Source organism: Seriola lalandi, unplaced genomic scaffold (assembly GCF_002814215.2).
Source record: "Seriola lalandi dorsalis isolate HSWRI2012SDOR001 ecotype SW California unplaced genomic scaffold, Sedor1 jcf7180002054425, whole genome shotgun sequence".
Lineage (NCBI taxonomy): Eukaryota > Metazoa > Chordata > Actinopteri > Carangiformes > Carangidae > Seriola > Seriola lalandi.
The window spans coordinates 1,998,036-2,014,858 of record NW_019524978.1 but is presented as its reverse complement, the minus strand read 5'-3'; the positions used below and the strand labels follow the sequence as shown (position 1 = coordinate 2,014,858).

Genomic DNA, 16,823 nt, shown 5'->3' with positions numbered 1-16,823 from the left:
CTGCACCTCACTGCTTGACTTTGGAAAGGCAGCTCCCACAGACTTAGTGTGTCCTACCATCCACAGGTGTGCCAGAGTACTTGAGTATGGTCGTAATGTATTTCATTGTGGGATTTTTTTCTCCTTACTTTTTATCTATACTTAATGTAACGCGTCATATTAGATGCATTACATGAAGTTATTAAAACTTTTTTTTTTTTTTAAATGTATATAGTCTAATAAAATGTACTGGATTATTGAATTAAATCAATGTATTTAAACATATAAAAATTGGTTTAAACTAAAGAAATACAGAGACACATTGTACTGACAGCGGAGGACAGATAAACAAATGAAAAAAGTATTCAGTTACTGAGTGAAGCATCTATGGGATATTAGTGCTTTCAAAAAGCGCACTACAAAATTATTTTAAAACTTAAAAACAAAAAGAGAAGCCAAAGTTCTATCTAAAATTTTTGTTCAGTCTCTCTAAACATGACTGTGGCAGTAACAACCACGTGGTTTCACTGTTCTGAAATCACTACAGACCCATAAACTACAGTAACTCCTCCCCACCCCACAGTCCATTCGTCAGGTCTCTCAACTCACCTAAACAGCACATCTTACTGTACAGGTATCTGCGTCTTTCTTCGTACGAGCTCATCTCATGATGATAATTCCCTCGCTCGCAACTCCATAATTCAGCCATTATGATTCTAACGGAAAAGCGCAACAACGAGACCCCCCCACCCGGGTAGCCCTCCGTTTCAGGCACACTGTGTCAGCTGGTGTGGGGAGACTTAAAAAAAGAAGCAGGAACCACTTCTTGACAGATGAACACTGGTTTGCCCTGCCCCCTTATAAATGGAAAAATGGAATGATAACAGACAGGTAATTCAACATTATTTTCATGTCATCTTTACGAATGTTGTTCGTCCTTTGATTAGTTTATAATCATGTTGTATACTAGATCCGTACAAAAAGACCATGTCACTCATTCATTTTTTATCATTTTCACCAGTTAATTTTTCCCTTTCAGTTGAGGATTGAACGGCATATTTCCAGTCACCCAGTGATTCATGCTTGTTTAATATTAACTACTATAAAACCTAAAACTTGACCTGAGTGTAGTGAATTAAGATTAACCTTAAAAAAAGGATCTTTGTTAGAACTGCCTTGACCTAATGTCACCTACTTACCAGTGTGTGGTATGTGTCCACAGTCAGTGTTTATACTTCAGTTTGTGGACATATAAAAAGCCTGAGGGATGATGGTTTATGTGACAGTTCTCATGCTTCTTGGCAGTTTGACTGCAGTTCCTGAAGCAACAGAGACACGTTTCTTATGATAATATAATGATTAGTTCTTTTTCATGTCCTCAGGGCTTTATAGAACCAATCACAAATTCTAACAGCATAATATGTTTGAACAGAATAAAGCAACAAACAATAAACCCTGAGTGTGAAGATCATATCGTAATGATTTTATGTCTGTTCAAAAAAAGCAGTGTGCTCCAGCTGCCACACACACCTACTGTCGCCAGTCAAAGTGACAAGGACATGAGAATTTACAACAGGGCACAGCTGAGCTGTTCCTAGGTCACATTTAAAAGGGAAAGTGACCTAAATATGCTGCGTTCTCTTCTTACAGGACACTGACCTCTGACACTGGACCAGGAAGCTCTCTGATGTCTCACACACACCGCCATCACTCACACAGCAGCATTTTTTCATTGATCTCCTTGGTGTCTTTTTAAAGTAAACATCATTCTTTTTGACCCCAAGTAGACATACATTTTCTGATGATAACAATTCACAAATTTCATACTTTGCCAGGGTGTATTTATAGTAAGTGAAATTGAACTGACCTGTGTTCAAATCCTAGCAACCTCATTATAGACAGAGCTGCAGGTTCAGATATTCAAAATTTCAATTTGAGATTTATTTTAAAAGTATGTATCTTTAATTTTTACCCATTCACTTTTAATAACCACACAGGAGTGACTGCTTTTGTCTATGAAAGTGTAGTCAAAAAGCACCTTATTGCATCATAATGGCAATATAACCATAGATATTAAAGATATAGTTAACACTTGCCCAAAGGGAACAGCCACATACCAGCACTTCTAAAGCTTACTAACACCTCTTGTTTGTTTAATCCATATAAAAACGAAAGTGTAAAAACAATAGTTTATGGTTTTATGGGGGTTTATTTGCCAGACTATTTCTTGGCTCCTCCCAGTGACAACCCTTCAAGTAGTAACTTTGCCCTGCTACTATCGTGTTACCTTTGGAGAGAGCCAGGGTAGCTGTTTCCACATTTCCAGTGTTTTTGCTAAGCTAACTATCAACTATTCCTTTAAAATTAGATTATCTATTAAATTTTTTGACTGAAACTGTACTGGGGTCAGAATTTTGGTTTCATGTCAAAAATGCCTCAAGAAACATAAAGTCACACTTTCACAAGATATTGTGCTTTAGCATCTTCACATAAAATGCTAATGTCACTCTTTACTCTATGGACCAATGAGTGCTGGGAAATCCGTAATGGAGTCACAAGGGGCATAAAGAAACTGCCAGCACAGGACCGGATGTGTATCCAATGTCCCAGTGCTGCTCATAAATAAAATCAGCTCTAAATGATCAGCCTCCATGCGGCTTTTTGTCTCTCACTGGGGTTGGTTGACTATCCTCAGAGGACATGAGAACTCTACCCAAAGCCCCGTTGGGCTTCTCTGAGGCCCTGAGGCACAAGTTCAATGTTTATGTTATGACTCATGCCTACTGGTTCACCAGTGGCAGGCAATCTAGGCTGCTTATATACACTCATGGAAAAAATACACACACACACACACACACACACACACACACACACACACACACACACACACACACACACACACACACACACACACACACACACACTGGTGTACAGTAAAAGCTGGACTGATCCAGAGTGGGAGTCTGGCTGTTGCTGTTTCCAGGAAGAATGCTGGCTTTTCCACAAACCAGGCCAAAGTTAAAGCCAGAACTGAACCACCATGGCCCACACAGCTCTGTGAGGGCCGAACATTTATCTCTGAAGGAGCATTTGTTTGGCAGTATGTGTGATTAAATGACACTCGTGGCCATTGCATGTCAAACAGGATGTTATACTTTACCAGCATTGTAAAAAATGACCTGAAACATTCTCAGCTCTCAGCTCCTGTATAACAAAGATGGAAAGTGAGCTTTCTATAGCTATGAGAGCCACCTGTTTAACCTGTTGTGCCTGAGCACACCGGCTATGAAAATGTTTAACCGACCAATTATGCAAAGCAATTTGACGTCCCATTAACAACCTGGAAAAAACCCCAGTGGAACATCCATCACTAAATATGAATCTTAAGTCTGACACGTTGTGTTGTAACACCTGAGCACCCGAAGTGTGCGTTTAAGAAAAGCTACTACACTATATCCTGCTAGGCCCCTGGGTTTGACACGCCAACTTGGCAAACTGGCAGTGTGAGGAAAGGAAAACAAACACAGATGTAAGGTCAAAGTTCAGTGAGGGAATGCCGAGAGATGCACCTTGTGTGTGACACAGAGTATTTACAGTTCTGACCCAGCCACGCCCCCTTTCCTCCTGACCTTTCACATGGCCTCATTCCGGCATGGTCGGAAGAGAATGTTAACATCCATGTTCCCGCCTCTGCTGCACGCACGGCGCAGCGTGCCGGATCGGAATCTGAGCTAACAGCGCTCAGCGGCGCGGTGTCCGCTCTCACTGCCGTAATAAGCGAGGGCTCAAGCCGTGGAGCTGGTGAGCGGATAGGGGACAGAGCTGTCATCATTCAGAATAGACGCCAAATAAAAAGGGGGACAGTTAAGACCAGAAATCCCTATGAAGAGCGCAGATCAACAGGGACAGCAGCTGCATTTAGCTCCGCAGCACCTCACACAATAAAACATTAGCAGACAGAACATTATAATGTTAACATCAAATAAAAAAGAAAAAAAAAAGTTAAATGTGGAGCCATTAGATATTAGAGAGATGTGGCTTTAGCAAATATAAAATGGCACAATGTATCTTCGATCTTAAAAGTTCAGCTAAGTCAAAAACCATCCGGAGTATTATCCATCTATCCCGGGCCAGTACTGATAATATTATTGCTTTTATTATAAACACACAGAGAAAGTCATTTTACTCTGTAAAAATAAAGTTTTGCTTGTGTTTCCTCTCCATCCTGATTCAAGTCTGAGTTTCCTCACACTTAGTCATCATAGTCGCCGTCCTTTCAAAACACACGCTATCTTGGATCAGATTATATGGTGTGAAAACTTTCTCCAGATGACATCCTCATTCTGTTGATTTTATAAGATAACGTAACAACAACACTGAACCCTGGTCGCTGTATTACTGACACTAAGACAGGATTAGCAATACGATCAGGGGGTCATCAAAGTCAGTGAGATTCATTCTCTGGTTACCATGAATATTTGTAGAAAAAGATGGTGGAGTGACTGACAGACAGCTTGAGTGTAAAACACCAGCTTACTTTTTATCTGCAATATTAGAGCACACAGTCTGATGGGAGTCCTCTGCATCCGCATTGAATGTTTCTCTGGGCTAAATCCTAGATAAAGCCATCAAAGTGTTGCCATTGAACACACACATGGATTCATGTCTTTGTGGCTCAAAGGCTGGCAGCCAGCTTTGGGACTGGCAGCGCCTCCAACCTGGCAGGTGTACTAACAGCAGCGCTAAGAGACGATTCATTTTACTGAAGAGAGACTAGGGCACCTTCCAGCAAGAACACACATACACACCCACACACCCACACAAACCTTTGATCCATAACCAAACATGACTAGACAGGTCATGGAGGTTTGGGTGGGACCTTATGAAAGCATTGTTTTAACTGCACATCAGCGATCGTGCAGTGCAACAAAAGAAAATCAGCCAAGTTCAGCCAGGTGGAGTCTGGACTGGTTTCTATCCGTGCACAATGACATTTAGCGCTGTCTCAGTGCTGCTGCAACATGAGCCAAATCGAAGGCCTCCCTGCCTGAGAGCAATGAGGACTAATCCCTTTGCAGCTGCAAGTAAGAGCAGATACTACAATCAGCAGGCGGCGTGAAACTGGCACAGAACGACCTGGTGGCACCTTCCAACCGGTCATAGTGCGCAACGACTGACAGGGTTTCAAGGTTACACATGAACGTGACTAATGAAGAGGGTAAACATACCACACGTGAAGCTGTGTGTGACCTGTTCAGGTCAGTATCACAAACATTAGTACACAATATACACAGGATAAATACGCACAGTTATCCTTTGCCACTGATAACACCGTGATAACACAAAATCAGCAGATTAAACACCAGTTAGACAGACAGAGGAAGAGATGAAACAAACACTTCTCTATCATCCAGCTACTTTGAGACTTTCCCTGAGATGTTCTTCTAATTGTTTACTTAACCTTTATAAAACCACTTCACCTTACCTTGCCTCTTGTGTTTTCTCAAGCGCCAAAATACAATCAGGGAAACTATGTGCCCCAAAATCACCAGGGCGGGGAGAGTGGGTCCTGGGGGGCTTGCAGGCATTTGTTGGGACAGAGAGAGAGATAAGGTAGAGGAGATGAGGGGGATGAGCCTGGGCTGTTGTGACAGGTGGGCTTTCACTAGGAGGTCAGGGGGGGGAGAAGGGAAGTGGGACGGCATGGGTGTGGCAGCAGGGACATTTTAAAAAAAGGACGGCCTGAGCAGGAATTCCTGCTGTTTTCCCCACCCTGGATCTATGACTGAAAGTCTTCTCCTTGTCTGCTTCTGCTGATTGTTCAGCTGTTTTCAGACCTCCATAACATAGACCACACAGTCCTGTCCTCACCTGCTCTACACAGTAAGAGCAATGGAGTGTTTACCATTGCAGCCCCAACTGCAATAGTTTCTCACATTAGAAAATATGTATTTTTTGGTCAAATACCCAAAACTAGACAGTGAAAAAATCCCATCAGCATTTTCCAAATCCAACTCCAGTTGTTATCTCTGCTTGACTATTATTCTAAGTATCTCTTATTTCCAATTTGGATGAAAAAGCACTACATTGTGTTTTCCTACTTATCTAATGTACCTTTTGTGACTCATTTGACCTTATTACAACAGCCACTTCGTGTTATCAATTACAATGAGTTTGCTATCTGCATTCTTGGCAGACAACTAATTTCTGGAGAAAAAGGGTCATATCCATAAAAGCAATGAGAGGTCTTAACATCTTTAGGCCAGTCCAGCCTCTTTCTCATTGTTTCCTCCAGCCTACCTTGTAATTGCAATACTCTCCAGACTTATGACTATTGAATACAATTTATTGTATTGGATTAAAAAAAGCACAACCAGCTGATAACTCAGCAATGAAAAGGTAATAAAAACCAAAACTTTAAAAAAGTCCTTTCTTTATTTTTGACACAACAATAACAAGCGCTTCAGCTCTGGGATTGTACAGAACGATAGCAGGTGGTTGTGGTTTTATGGCAATCTGAAATAGCCCCCACACACACACACACACACACACACGGCTGTCTCTCACACACGCGTAAACTAATATAAATGAATAAAATACACTCTTAACACTTTACTTTACAATTTGTCCCTGCTTGTTGACATTCCTGTCAGGCACACAGGAGAGACACCTCATAAAGGTGGCAAGAGGGAGGGGGGGGTCGTCAACATTGCCCCACTGCTCTCGCCCACTTTCTACATACCATCAAATAAAGAAAAACATAGCAGGCAGCCAACCTCAATCATAATTCAGGTCAGTCACATTGTGGACAGGTTTAAATATGGAACACAATCTGTGCTGCAGTAGCTGAAGGTTGCTGTTTGTTACATGTGAATGTGTGCGTCTGTCGTGTGCACAGACTGGGAACACAACAAGACTTCACACGGTGCGTTTGCCAAAAACACAGGCAGCAGCCAGACAGACAAACACAGTTAGACACAGACAGACAGACCACAGCAACCCCACTCTGTGAACCTACCAGGTATGATCTTCATCTAAGAGACGGTACAGAGAGGAAGAGGAGGTCGAGGGTGGAGAAGAAGAGAGCTGGACAGAAGGGGAGTGAAGAGGACAGGAGACGCTCCTGTTTGTTTGCTCTGAACCGCCTTGTTTCTCGCTTGTGTTGAATTTTGACAGGCTGCGCCTGCTGCTTGGATCCGTCAGCCTGGTCTCCCGTGGCCAGGGGAGGAGGGAGGACACGTCAAGCGTGGGGAAGGGGGCAGGGGCGAGGGGCTCAGAGGGTAGAGAGGGGTGGGTGGCCAGGGGGAGAGGGCTGGTGCTGACTGAGGGTTATAAATATCCACAAGAGCCAGATGATCACACAGTGTCACAGTTAGAAACTGATGGAAGTGCTCTGGCGGGACACTTGGCTAAATTCGCCCCCTAGAGACAACCCCCACAAACACAAGCTCTCTCGCTCTTCCTCTCTCACTCTTTTTGACGATGGTGGTGGCAGGTTAATTCTGTGATGTTAAGTCACATCTCTCAGCCAGGAATCAGATCTGAGCTTTTCTTGTATCATCTGTTTCTCTATTCGCGACATCTTCCAGCAGACGAGGCAGACGGCCTCAGCAGAGATAACCTCTGTTATGATTAGTAAATTTGAATTGAATTGAATCATGTCTCTGAGTCCTCGGGGGTACAATGTGATTAACATATGACAGCTGCCATTTGGACCTAATGTTGTCAGCACTTACAAAAGTAGACATCTCAATTATAGCATGGTTTATGAAATGATAATAAAACACTATATAATATATGACATAATGTGATCTAGAAAACACAATTCTGCAATTCCCAGACTTTGCTTTTTTTTTTTAAGTTTCTTTGGTGCTGATCTTCACACTTCTACTTCTTGGTGAGCTAGAAATGTCATCTTCTTTTACTGCTCCCCTCATGACACATCAATTATAATAAGATTGTTACACAATGTCAGATTGTACTGTAAATGACATGAGTTAAACTGGATATGTTCAGTGGCATTATGGGAAATAAACACTGGCAGGAACATTAAGTGGACAGAAATAGCAATAAAATGAGTAAATATGAAAAGCAAGAACTACAACAGTGCCTCGCACTAAATGTCCGTCACCTAATTCAAGTTTAATGATGGACAGACTGAGAGCCTGACCGTGGCTTTCAATGTTCATCCCCTGTTGCTTTTGGGATCACAGCGATGCACAACAGTGTCTAAATATAGAGAATATCTAAATATATGTATACGGCTTTGTCAGTTGTAGCGCTGACAACTGGCTCCATTTCTCTGATATACTAAAAAGAATTTCCACTCTGTGACTGGAGAGCAGAGCCGGGGTTCGTCTTCTCTCATGTAACGTGGATGGTACAGATGGATGTCGTGTGTATGAAATGAAAACAGCGATACTGAGAAACCATGATGGGGATTTACAGAGGATCGTAGGGAAAACCTCCATCAACATCCTCGCGTTCCTTTGTGAACTCCTGAACTCAACAGGCGCCTAATGCACGCATCATTCATGTTAGAACACACGGCCGAAAGGTATTCTAAGCTTGTGTCCAGAGGGAAATACTTCGTCTCAATCTATACCCATATAGTGCAGTGGCTCCGTTTTCCAGTTTGTAAACATTGCTCTCCTCTATTTAAACTAAGCAGGTGGTGAGGTCTCTCTTGAGAAAATACAGCATAAACTGAGAGTCAAAATTTAAAGGTCAAACACTCGGGTGAACTTTAAAACAAGTATAAATGCACCCTACAGAATACTGTAAATGTGGAGGCTTGAAAAGTGAAAAACTGTTCCTCTAACTCACAGACCTGAAGTGGTATTAGTCAGCGCCTGTAATAAAGTCCAACATGCAGCCTGGGAAATGACTAATGTCACAACCATCTTAGCCAAACCCTCAATATATTCCACATGTGATCGATCTCCCTGTTTCCAGGGTTTGGCTCACAGTGAGTTAACTATTAGACTGCTACGACAGATTTCTCATTCTGCACCACTGTCCAACCTCTACTCGTTATTCTGCAACAGACTGCCATTAAATTTGATATCAAACACTCAACACGGCAGTTCAAACCGGCAACTAAAACTTTGTTTTGGTAGCTCGTTAAACTGTGTACACCACGGCAAAATGATTTGTGTCATCCTGGCCATCAGTAATGTCTCAGAAACAGTTTTTGGCAGATATAGACGTAAAGACAACAGGCGGCAGTCCCATTCTCAAGTTTCATTCTGACTCTGTGTTTTCGGAACTGGCTCAGACTCTCGTGTCAACAACTCTTTGTCAAAATGTTTGCTTGGTGTGTTTGTGTCTCGGATTGTGAAATGAAGGCCGATATGTTCTGACGTTTACCATGACAAATTAGAAATGATTTCACAAGTGGAGTCAGCAGTAAAAGATAGGACACGGCAGCTAAGGTCATTTGCTTTGGTTTGAGCAAAACATGACTGGCGGCCAGCAGCAGAAACAGAAGCAGCAGATTCGACTTAAGCTGCCAACTCACAACACAATCTACTGATAGACAGAATGACTGACTTTTGAACATTCATTATGTTCCTCATTCTTTTCTTTTTCTACTCAAAGAAAGGTCAGACTCATAATTCCAGCCCTCAGATTTGAGGAACGGTCCGAGTGAGTCACAACATAAAAATGATGTGCCACCATAATGAGAGGCACAGAGCTTCAGCACACTGTAGCTGTTCATTTAACCAATCACACAAGAATGCACGGGCAGGATTTCAGAGATGAAAAAACACGGAGGACCTCAGTGGCACGTCTGGGATGCGATTTAGTCTAATTGGCCCTGGTGCCATGTGTGGGCAGAGTTTAAACAGCCACTCAGCCGTGTCCAGTTCATACGAGTGGGCTACATACAGCACCCTTCATTCAACAGAAAATCAAAAGTGCCACACGAAAAATCAAAGTGTTCCCTTGAAATCGAAACCAGCTTAAGGAGCCCTTGTTGTGAAAGCAACATTTTTGTGGCACAAGTTTTTCAAATCCTTTTTTTCTTCCTGGTTTCCACATCACTGATGCAATAAAAAAAAAAAACGAAGAGAGAAATTGTAGCAGCACAAAAGTACACTTACATAAAAGTAGTACTTAACTGCAACTATGTCCCGAGGGTGTAACTGACTCTGCTGACAGCTATTGCTAACATACCAGGAATACCGCACTAGGTGGGATAACAGCTCTAAAACCACTGTGTCTGTGAGTCATATCAGACACTGCTCATCGTATCTCAGGTAAAATCAGAAGGAAACTTGCTTCGGCAACAGTGCACAGCCAGGCTGATGCAAAACTTCATAAACAAAAGGATGATTTGAGTATGCATTACTTGTAGTTTTATCTAATCACCTCTTTGAGTATCTATATCTGTGCTTGTAGCGTTTGGTGTATGTGACAGATGACAATGGAAGTTAGTGGACAGCAGATGTCAGCAGTGGGTCAGCAAACACTGTGCTCCTCTGATGGCACTGCTGTGTAAATATCTGATATCTTGGCTTGCATATGTTATTCACTGTATTGGTGAGTCATACCATTTCTATCTAATTTCAAAAGGGACTTATTTCTGCTAATTGAATCCAGATCTTCCGTCACGTGTGGAACCAAACAAACACACCCATAGAGCCGTGAGTAAGTTATTCCAACTTCCTGACTCTGTGTCCGTTGCTCACACCCACCAACAGACAACGCCCATGTGAAGCCCTTTCTATTCCCCCTCTTGGGGATACAAAAATTAACAAGGTAGCCAAAACAACATCTTATTTTACCCATTGTGAAAATTTTGACATCATCCAAAATCTGGAGTCACATGAATATGCTCCAGCATCATGATTTAATATGAGCAATGCGGGTTTCACATCAGCAAAACTAACCACAGCATCACATGGCAACTTTTGTCTGGATCCAGCAAAGGAAGCTGGCATACAGCACTGTCCTCACATTGTCTACATAACTCCCATATCCTATACCATTACATAATGGTATGCAAGGGGCATTCTTATCTCACATACGAGACAGGCTGAAAAAGCACACCAGGAAAAAAAAAAAAAACCCAGAACATAAACCAGTGCCAGGAACACAGTATTACTGGAGCAAAGAGGAGAAATACTCCCAAGAGCACCACACCTCCCTCTCTCATAGTCTGGCTTTAACTCATGCAAAACTATCTCTACAGGGAGCAGGCGAGCCTGAATCTCAGAAAACAGCCCCACCTTGTTGGAATGACTGCAGGTCCGCCTTATCTCATTTGGCAAACACTCTAAGGTGGCTCCAGAGATTATCATTTTCTTTGCAACAGTGTGCACAGCTCAATTTATTACAAGAGAACTGGAATTCCACACCCCAAAAAAACGTAAGATTTTGGGGTTTTAATCTGCTTCACAGAATAATAACAGCCACTGATGCATGTAAACAGAAGAGGAAATTACAGATAAGATTTTATTTTATACTTAAAGTTGCAGTATAACTTTATATGCAGTTTTGAAGTTAAACTTTCACCTGTAACTATCTGTGGAGGAGGAATCCATGTCATACTGGGCTGTGCAAAATCTGACAGTGTCTCAAATACACATACAGGGTGTGTTATGACAGTGTTACTGATACCTCATCTATTTTAACACGCAGATAATTAAATCACAGCCGCATATCAGTGGACTCCTTTCACCATCTCATTGAATCTATTCCTAAAAAGAGACTGACTCTAGTCCACATCACAAAATAGAGGCTGCGCTCTATAACATGTAACTTTAAGCCATAAACTGTAATCAAATCACCCCAAAATAATACTTTGGAAAAGACGTCAGGGACAATTACAGTATGGGAATGTTCTTCGGAGTAAGGAGTTCATGGTAATGTTGAAGGGCATCAATAGCACCGTCATCAAATCCCCTACCTAAGACCTCCCACACTTCAAAGAAAGGTGGGATAGATACCAGAGCAATTACATCACATGCGCACAGAGAGTAGAGCAAGGCAGGAAGTAGGTTAAGTGGCACGCATTCAAACAAACCTTCAATGAAGTTGGGCCAAGTCTTCTCCTCTGGCTCCTCCAGTGAGTGGTCCCAGTCTGCCTCAGGTGAGGCTCCTTGCACAGTGGCCCCCGCAGCCCCTGCCAGAAGTGCACGCTCTATGGCGATCGCCTCCAGAACATCCAGGTCCAGTTCCTCTCCTTCCACCTCAGGTTGTGCAGGTGGAGGAGATGACTGCTCCCCAGTTGGACTAACAAGCTGCTTCACCTCAACTATCTCTTCCACCACTACAATTTTCCTCTTCATGGCGGCCTCGTCTATGTCAGGGCTTACGGACTCACTGGTGTCACCCAGGTGAGGCTTGTCTGCGGGTGTTGCAGTAGCAGAGGGTGTGTCCTCCTTGTAGTGCTTCTTCTTCTCTTCCTCGTGCTTTAAGGCCTCAGAATCAGAGAGCCTTTTCTCTGTGCTGCGCTCTGCTGCCTGAGTGGCCAAATGTTGTGCAACTCTGGGAGGCTCCTCTTGCTCGACTAGGGGGCTGGCCAGTGCCTGAGCTACAGCTGCCTCTGCTGTTACTGCTGGTGCTGCTGACGCTAATTCTCCGGCTGCGGGTGCTTCCCTCACAGTGGAGGATGTTTTTGGTTTCGGAACCTCCCGCTTGATTTTTTCTGCAGAGAGCAGCGCTGGCTCCACCTCCCCTTTGTCTGCCTGGGCCTCAGAGAGCACAGCTGCTGCCTGCCCGATTTCCTCACTGCGCATTCTTTCGGGAGTCATCTTTGCAGAAACATTCGTTTCTGACAGTTCAGAGGCCGTGACAGGGCTGTCTTTAACTGTGGTCTTGGACAGTGATGTAATGTCAGTGGATGGCAATAATTCTGCTTCAGGCAAAAGGACAGGCTTTGTGCTTATAGTCTCTGTTTCTGGTGCTTTAGCCTGTTTTTTCCCTTTCCCTTTCTTCTTGCCCTTTGAAGATTCCTCTGCAGCTTTCCCTGCGCTTATTGAGGATTTGGTCTCATCTGTGGGTTTTTCAGATCCTGACAGTGGTGCAGAGCTCTTCTTTTCAGCTTTGCAGCTTTCTTGTATGAGTTCCACTTGAGTTATTTTCTGCACAGTCACTGTTTCCACTTTGTTGACAAGCATTGCCTCAGATTTCACTGGCCCTATGTGGGGCAACTTAGCATTTAACTCGCCCTTGGGGCATAATGGTCCCTGTGTGATCTTGCTGACACTGCTATCCTCAACCTTTTCTTTTACTTGTGCATTATCTGGAAGGTCCACTGGGGGCTCTGTAGGGATCTTGTCAAATGGTAGTGAGGCTACTTGAGAAGTAGTCTCAGTCTGTTTAGGGACTTCCTCCTTTGTCTTCCCATCAGTTTGTTTAGGGATGTTTTTCTTTTGCTCCCTATCTTTATTGATTTTAGCTTCAGCCTTATTTTTCTCTACAGTTGATGCCCCCTCAGTCCTTACACTGGTAGACATGGTCAAAGGTTCTGAGGTAATCACTGGAGCAGCTTGGGGGATATTTTCTGCGGCCTTGTCCACCTTTGAGTCAGGTGGTTCCTCGGCATTGATACTCTTCTCACCTGGAGATTTCTTTTTCTTTCTTTTTGATTTAGAGCTTCCTTCAACCACTTGTTTGGTTTCCTGAACCACCTCTGTGGCATCAACATTTTGACTGGCCTTGGGTGAGGAGTCTTTTTGCACTAATGCAGGATCCTGTACTGACACTTTACGGGCCTCTTCCACCACTATTGTGTCATCTTTTTTGACATGAGGAATCACCTTCATGTCAGTCTTCTCCTGTTTCATAATAATCTCTGTTACTGTAGTTTTAACGGTAGTTGTAACTTCAATTTTTGAGGACTGTGTTGTAGTTTTCAGAGGCACTTCATCAGCTTTAGGCTTTGCCGAGAGATTCACGGAGGTTAGTGTTGCATCAATAGGCTCCTGAGTCACTTGAACTTTGGAGGTCTGCTTTACTGCATTAGTGGACAATACTGGCTCGCTGGTGGCACTGTCAGGTGGAGGTTTGGTGGTCTCCTGAGTAACGGTTACTCTGGCAGTTATCTTGGCCTTCTCATGATCTATTTTTGATTCAGCTGGGGTCTTCCCTTCTGCAGGTTTAATTGATTCCTCTTTCACCTTGGCTTTCTGGCCCTTTTCTTCCTTGACATCTTTATGAATGACAGGGGTGGTGATGGCGGTGTCAGTAAGAGGTTTGGAGGTTTCCTGAGCAGTTGCCTTTATAGTAACTGTCTGAGGCTTCACTTTATCAGTTGTAGTTTCAACTGTAGTCTTCACCACTGCAGATTTAACCGTCTCCACAATCACCTTTTTTGTCTTCTCTTCTTTGACCTTAGCATCAGAAATCATTGTGGTGGATGTCTTGCTTGTGACCATTTCACTTGACTTCATGGAAGCTTTTTCATCAGCGATCTTGGGCTTCCATTTATTTGTTTTGGGAGCAGAAGGCTCAGCTGGCATCTTTGATGTTGCACCACCTGTAGCCTGAGCAACAGCAACCACAGCTAATGGTAGGGCTGTTTTGGAGGACACTGATGTCAGAGTGGTCTGCAATACATCCTGTTTCAAAGCTGCTGTCTGAACAGGGACAGAAACTGAAGCCTTCTCCTTTTGGACCTCAAACACTCTTCTCTCCTGTGATGTTTTTACTGGCCTCTCACTGCTCACATCAGGCTGCTGACGAGAGACTCTTTTCACCCTGCTCTCCTCCATCACTGCTGCTTCACTTCTGAAGTCGTTCCCCTTCCTGAACAGAGACAGAGACTGGTCCTCCACTTCCCATGATGCTTTTGGCCTGACTGGTTCTGCAGCCAGCGGACGACCCCTGAACCTGGGGGTCCTGTCAGAGTAGCTTTCTCTTTCCCCAGGGCCCATCATCTTATGGCGGTAGCCTTGACGCTCATCCAGTGCCTCTTGGCTTTCTGTTTCAACCCTGCGTCCTGGTTTGGGAACATAAGACGTTGGACCTTCCACAGATTGGACCCGTGCAGCCCGTTGGGCAATGGCTAGAGTGGCGGCTGGTTTCCTCACCCTCTGCAGGGATGCAGGAACAATCTCAGGGGGAAGTCGGAGGAAGTCACGCAGGTAAACAATGCCATCATTGGTCAGGTACCAGTAGAAATGTCTCCAGGCAAATGTCTCCGTCACGTAGCCCCTGGACTTCAGAGACCCCATGGCACGGATGACTTGTAGGTTGCTCACACTTTGCACCTCAGGGTGCTTGATCTGAGGCCTCTTGTCCTTCTTGGCCACCATGACACCATCTCGAAACAGGACCTCATAGATGGCCCTCAGGTCACGCAGAGGCATCAGCATTCCAGCAACCATTGTGCTCTATGTCAGTATACTCTCTATAGTGGAACTAAAATGCACAACATCAAAAGGAAGTGAAAACAAATTGTCTCGTTGCGTGAAAGAATCCAGTGGCAAGACCGGCTGTCACGTGTTTCTCAATTCAATTAGAAAAAAAATTTAAGAACAAATCCTTGTAATCTTTGTTTCTTACTTTCTCTTCCTCTTGTTTTCTCCTTTGGTTCTGTTGAAGAAAAAGAATATTCCTCTGTGACTTCAACAAAGTCAAAAGTTTGCTGTCCCCCCTACGTTCAGCGTGGCTGGGAATGAACAGTCTCCGTTCTGCCGAGATGGCAATGACAGAATGGAAGAGAGTCAGCGTGTGTGAGAGAGTGTGAGAGAGAGAGAGAGAGAGAGAGGCACACTTCTCGGTCCGGCTCCTCCTACCTTCTCTCTCTATTTCTTAGGGGAAAAACTGGCATGGAAAAAAATTCTCACTAAAGTAAACACTGCAGCAGGAAGCAAAGAAAAAAGAAAGGACTGCAATAAATTGATCGGAATAAAGACGGAGCAAAGTCAAATGAATGAGGCAAAGTGTGTTTGAGCACATGTTCTGTAGCTCTGCGACTTTTACGGAGACGCCCACCCGCACAAGAGAGCACACGCCTCCTATATAATGTACACACACACACACACACACACACACACACACACACACACACACACCTCTAAACACACAGTATGACTGGCTGACACACACCCTTTGGCGTGTCACACACACCATAATGGACTCTTCTAAACAGAGATTAGTAATAAGACGGAGAGTCAAGCAGTTGGTGTACATCTATCCTGCCCTGGAGCGTCTCGACTCGCGGAGCATCCATGTAGGTTATCAAGTACAAGTGTCTTGTTTTACACATTTCACGATCGGGTATCACTGAAGAGCTTTTACTCTACGCGCAAGGTGTGGTTTTTCAGACATAATATCACACTGTGTTTGAATGTCTGAAGTAAAGTCTGGTGACATTTGAAAGAGAAAATATATGAACCACCATGAATGTATTTTGCTCCCGTTTAACAGACAGAGACATTTCCAAATCTTTTTATAGCATATGGAAAGACAAAACTGTCATGACACTTTAATTCACACACTGGTAGTTTGATATCTGGCAGAGCTAATATTAAGTTTTATTCTATTCATATCTGTTTGTTTGGAGGGTCTCCAGGCCAGCAAGAGAGGGAAACTACATAAACGAATCAGTGTTTCCCATTGCAGCTCATTAAAGTGATGCAACAGGCTGCAAAGCTCCATAAAGACATGTTGCTGCTCCAGACAGCTAACGTCAGGGCTTCATTCCTCGCTTTAGCTGGGAACCAAGACTCTTTCTTGTACAACTATATAAAGAACTGTGCATTATAGCTAACCTTTTCAGCACTCCCAGGAACATGATATCAGATTTCCATCCTAGATCACTTTTCTCCTCTGTACATCTGTCTCCTGTTCGTCTCTCAGTGTGTCAGTGAGAGTGTCCCCTCATGGCC

At 43.6% G+C, this 16,823-nt stretch overlaps 1 protein-coding gene and 1 long non-coding RNA gene across 2 annotated transcripts in view; one reads left to right on the top strand and one right to left on the bottom strand.

Annotated features, from left to right (window-relative positions):
* The window catches only part of LOC111658087 (plectin-like), a 64,256-nt gene extending 48,617 nt beyond the window's left edge, over positions 1 to 15,639 (bottom strand). The window contains exon 1 of the mRNA XM_023410483.2: positions 12,011 to 15,639. Coding sequence (XP_023266251.1) covers positions 12,011 to 15,317 — 3,307 coding nt within the window. The 5' untranslated portion in view covers positions 15,318 to 15,639. The remainder of the gene's footprint in view (positions 1 to 12,010) is intronic.
* LOC147818868 (uncharacterized) lies at positions 558 to 2,621 on the top strand. Its single transcript, XR_015437514.1, has 2 exons — positions 558 to 870; positions 1,630 to 2,621. It is a non-coding gene; the product is annotated as an uncharacterized LOC147818868 (long non-coding RNA).
* Positions 15,640 to 16,823: the final 1,184 nt, after the last annotated feature.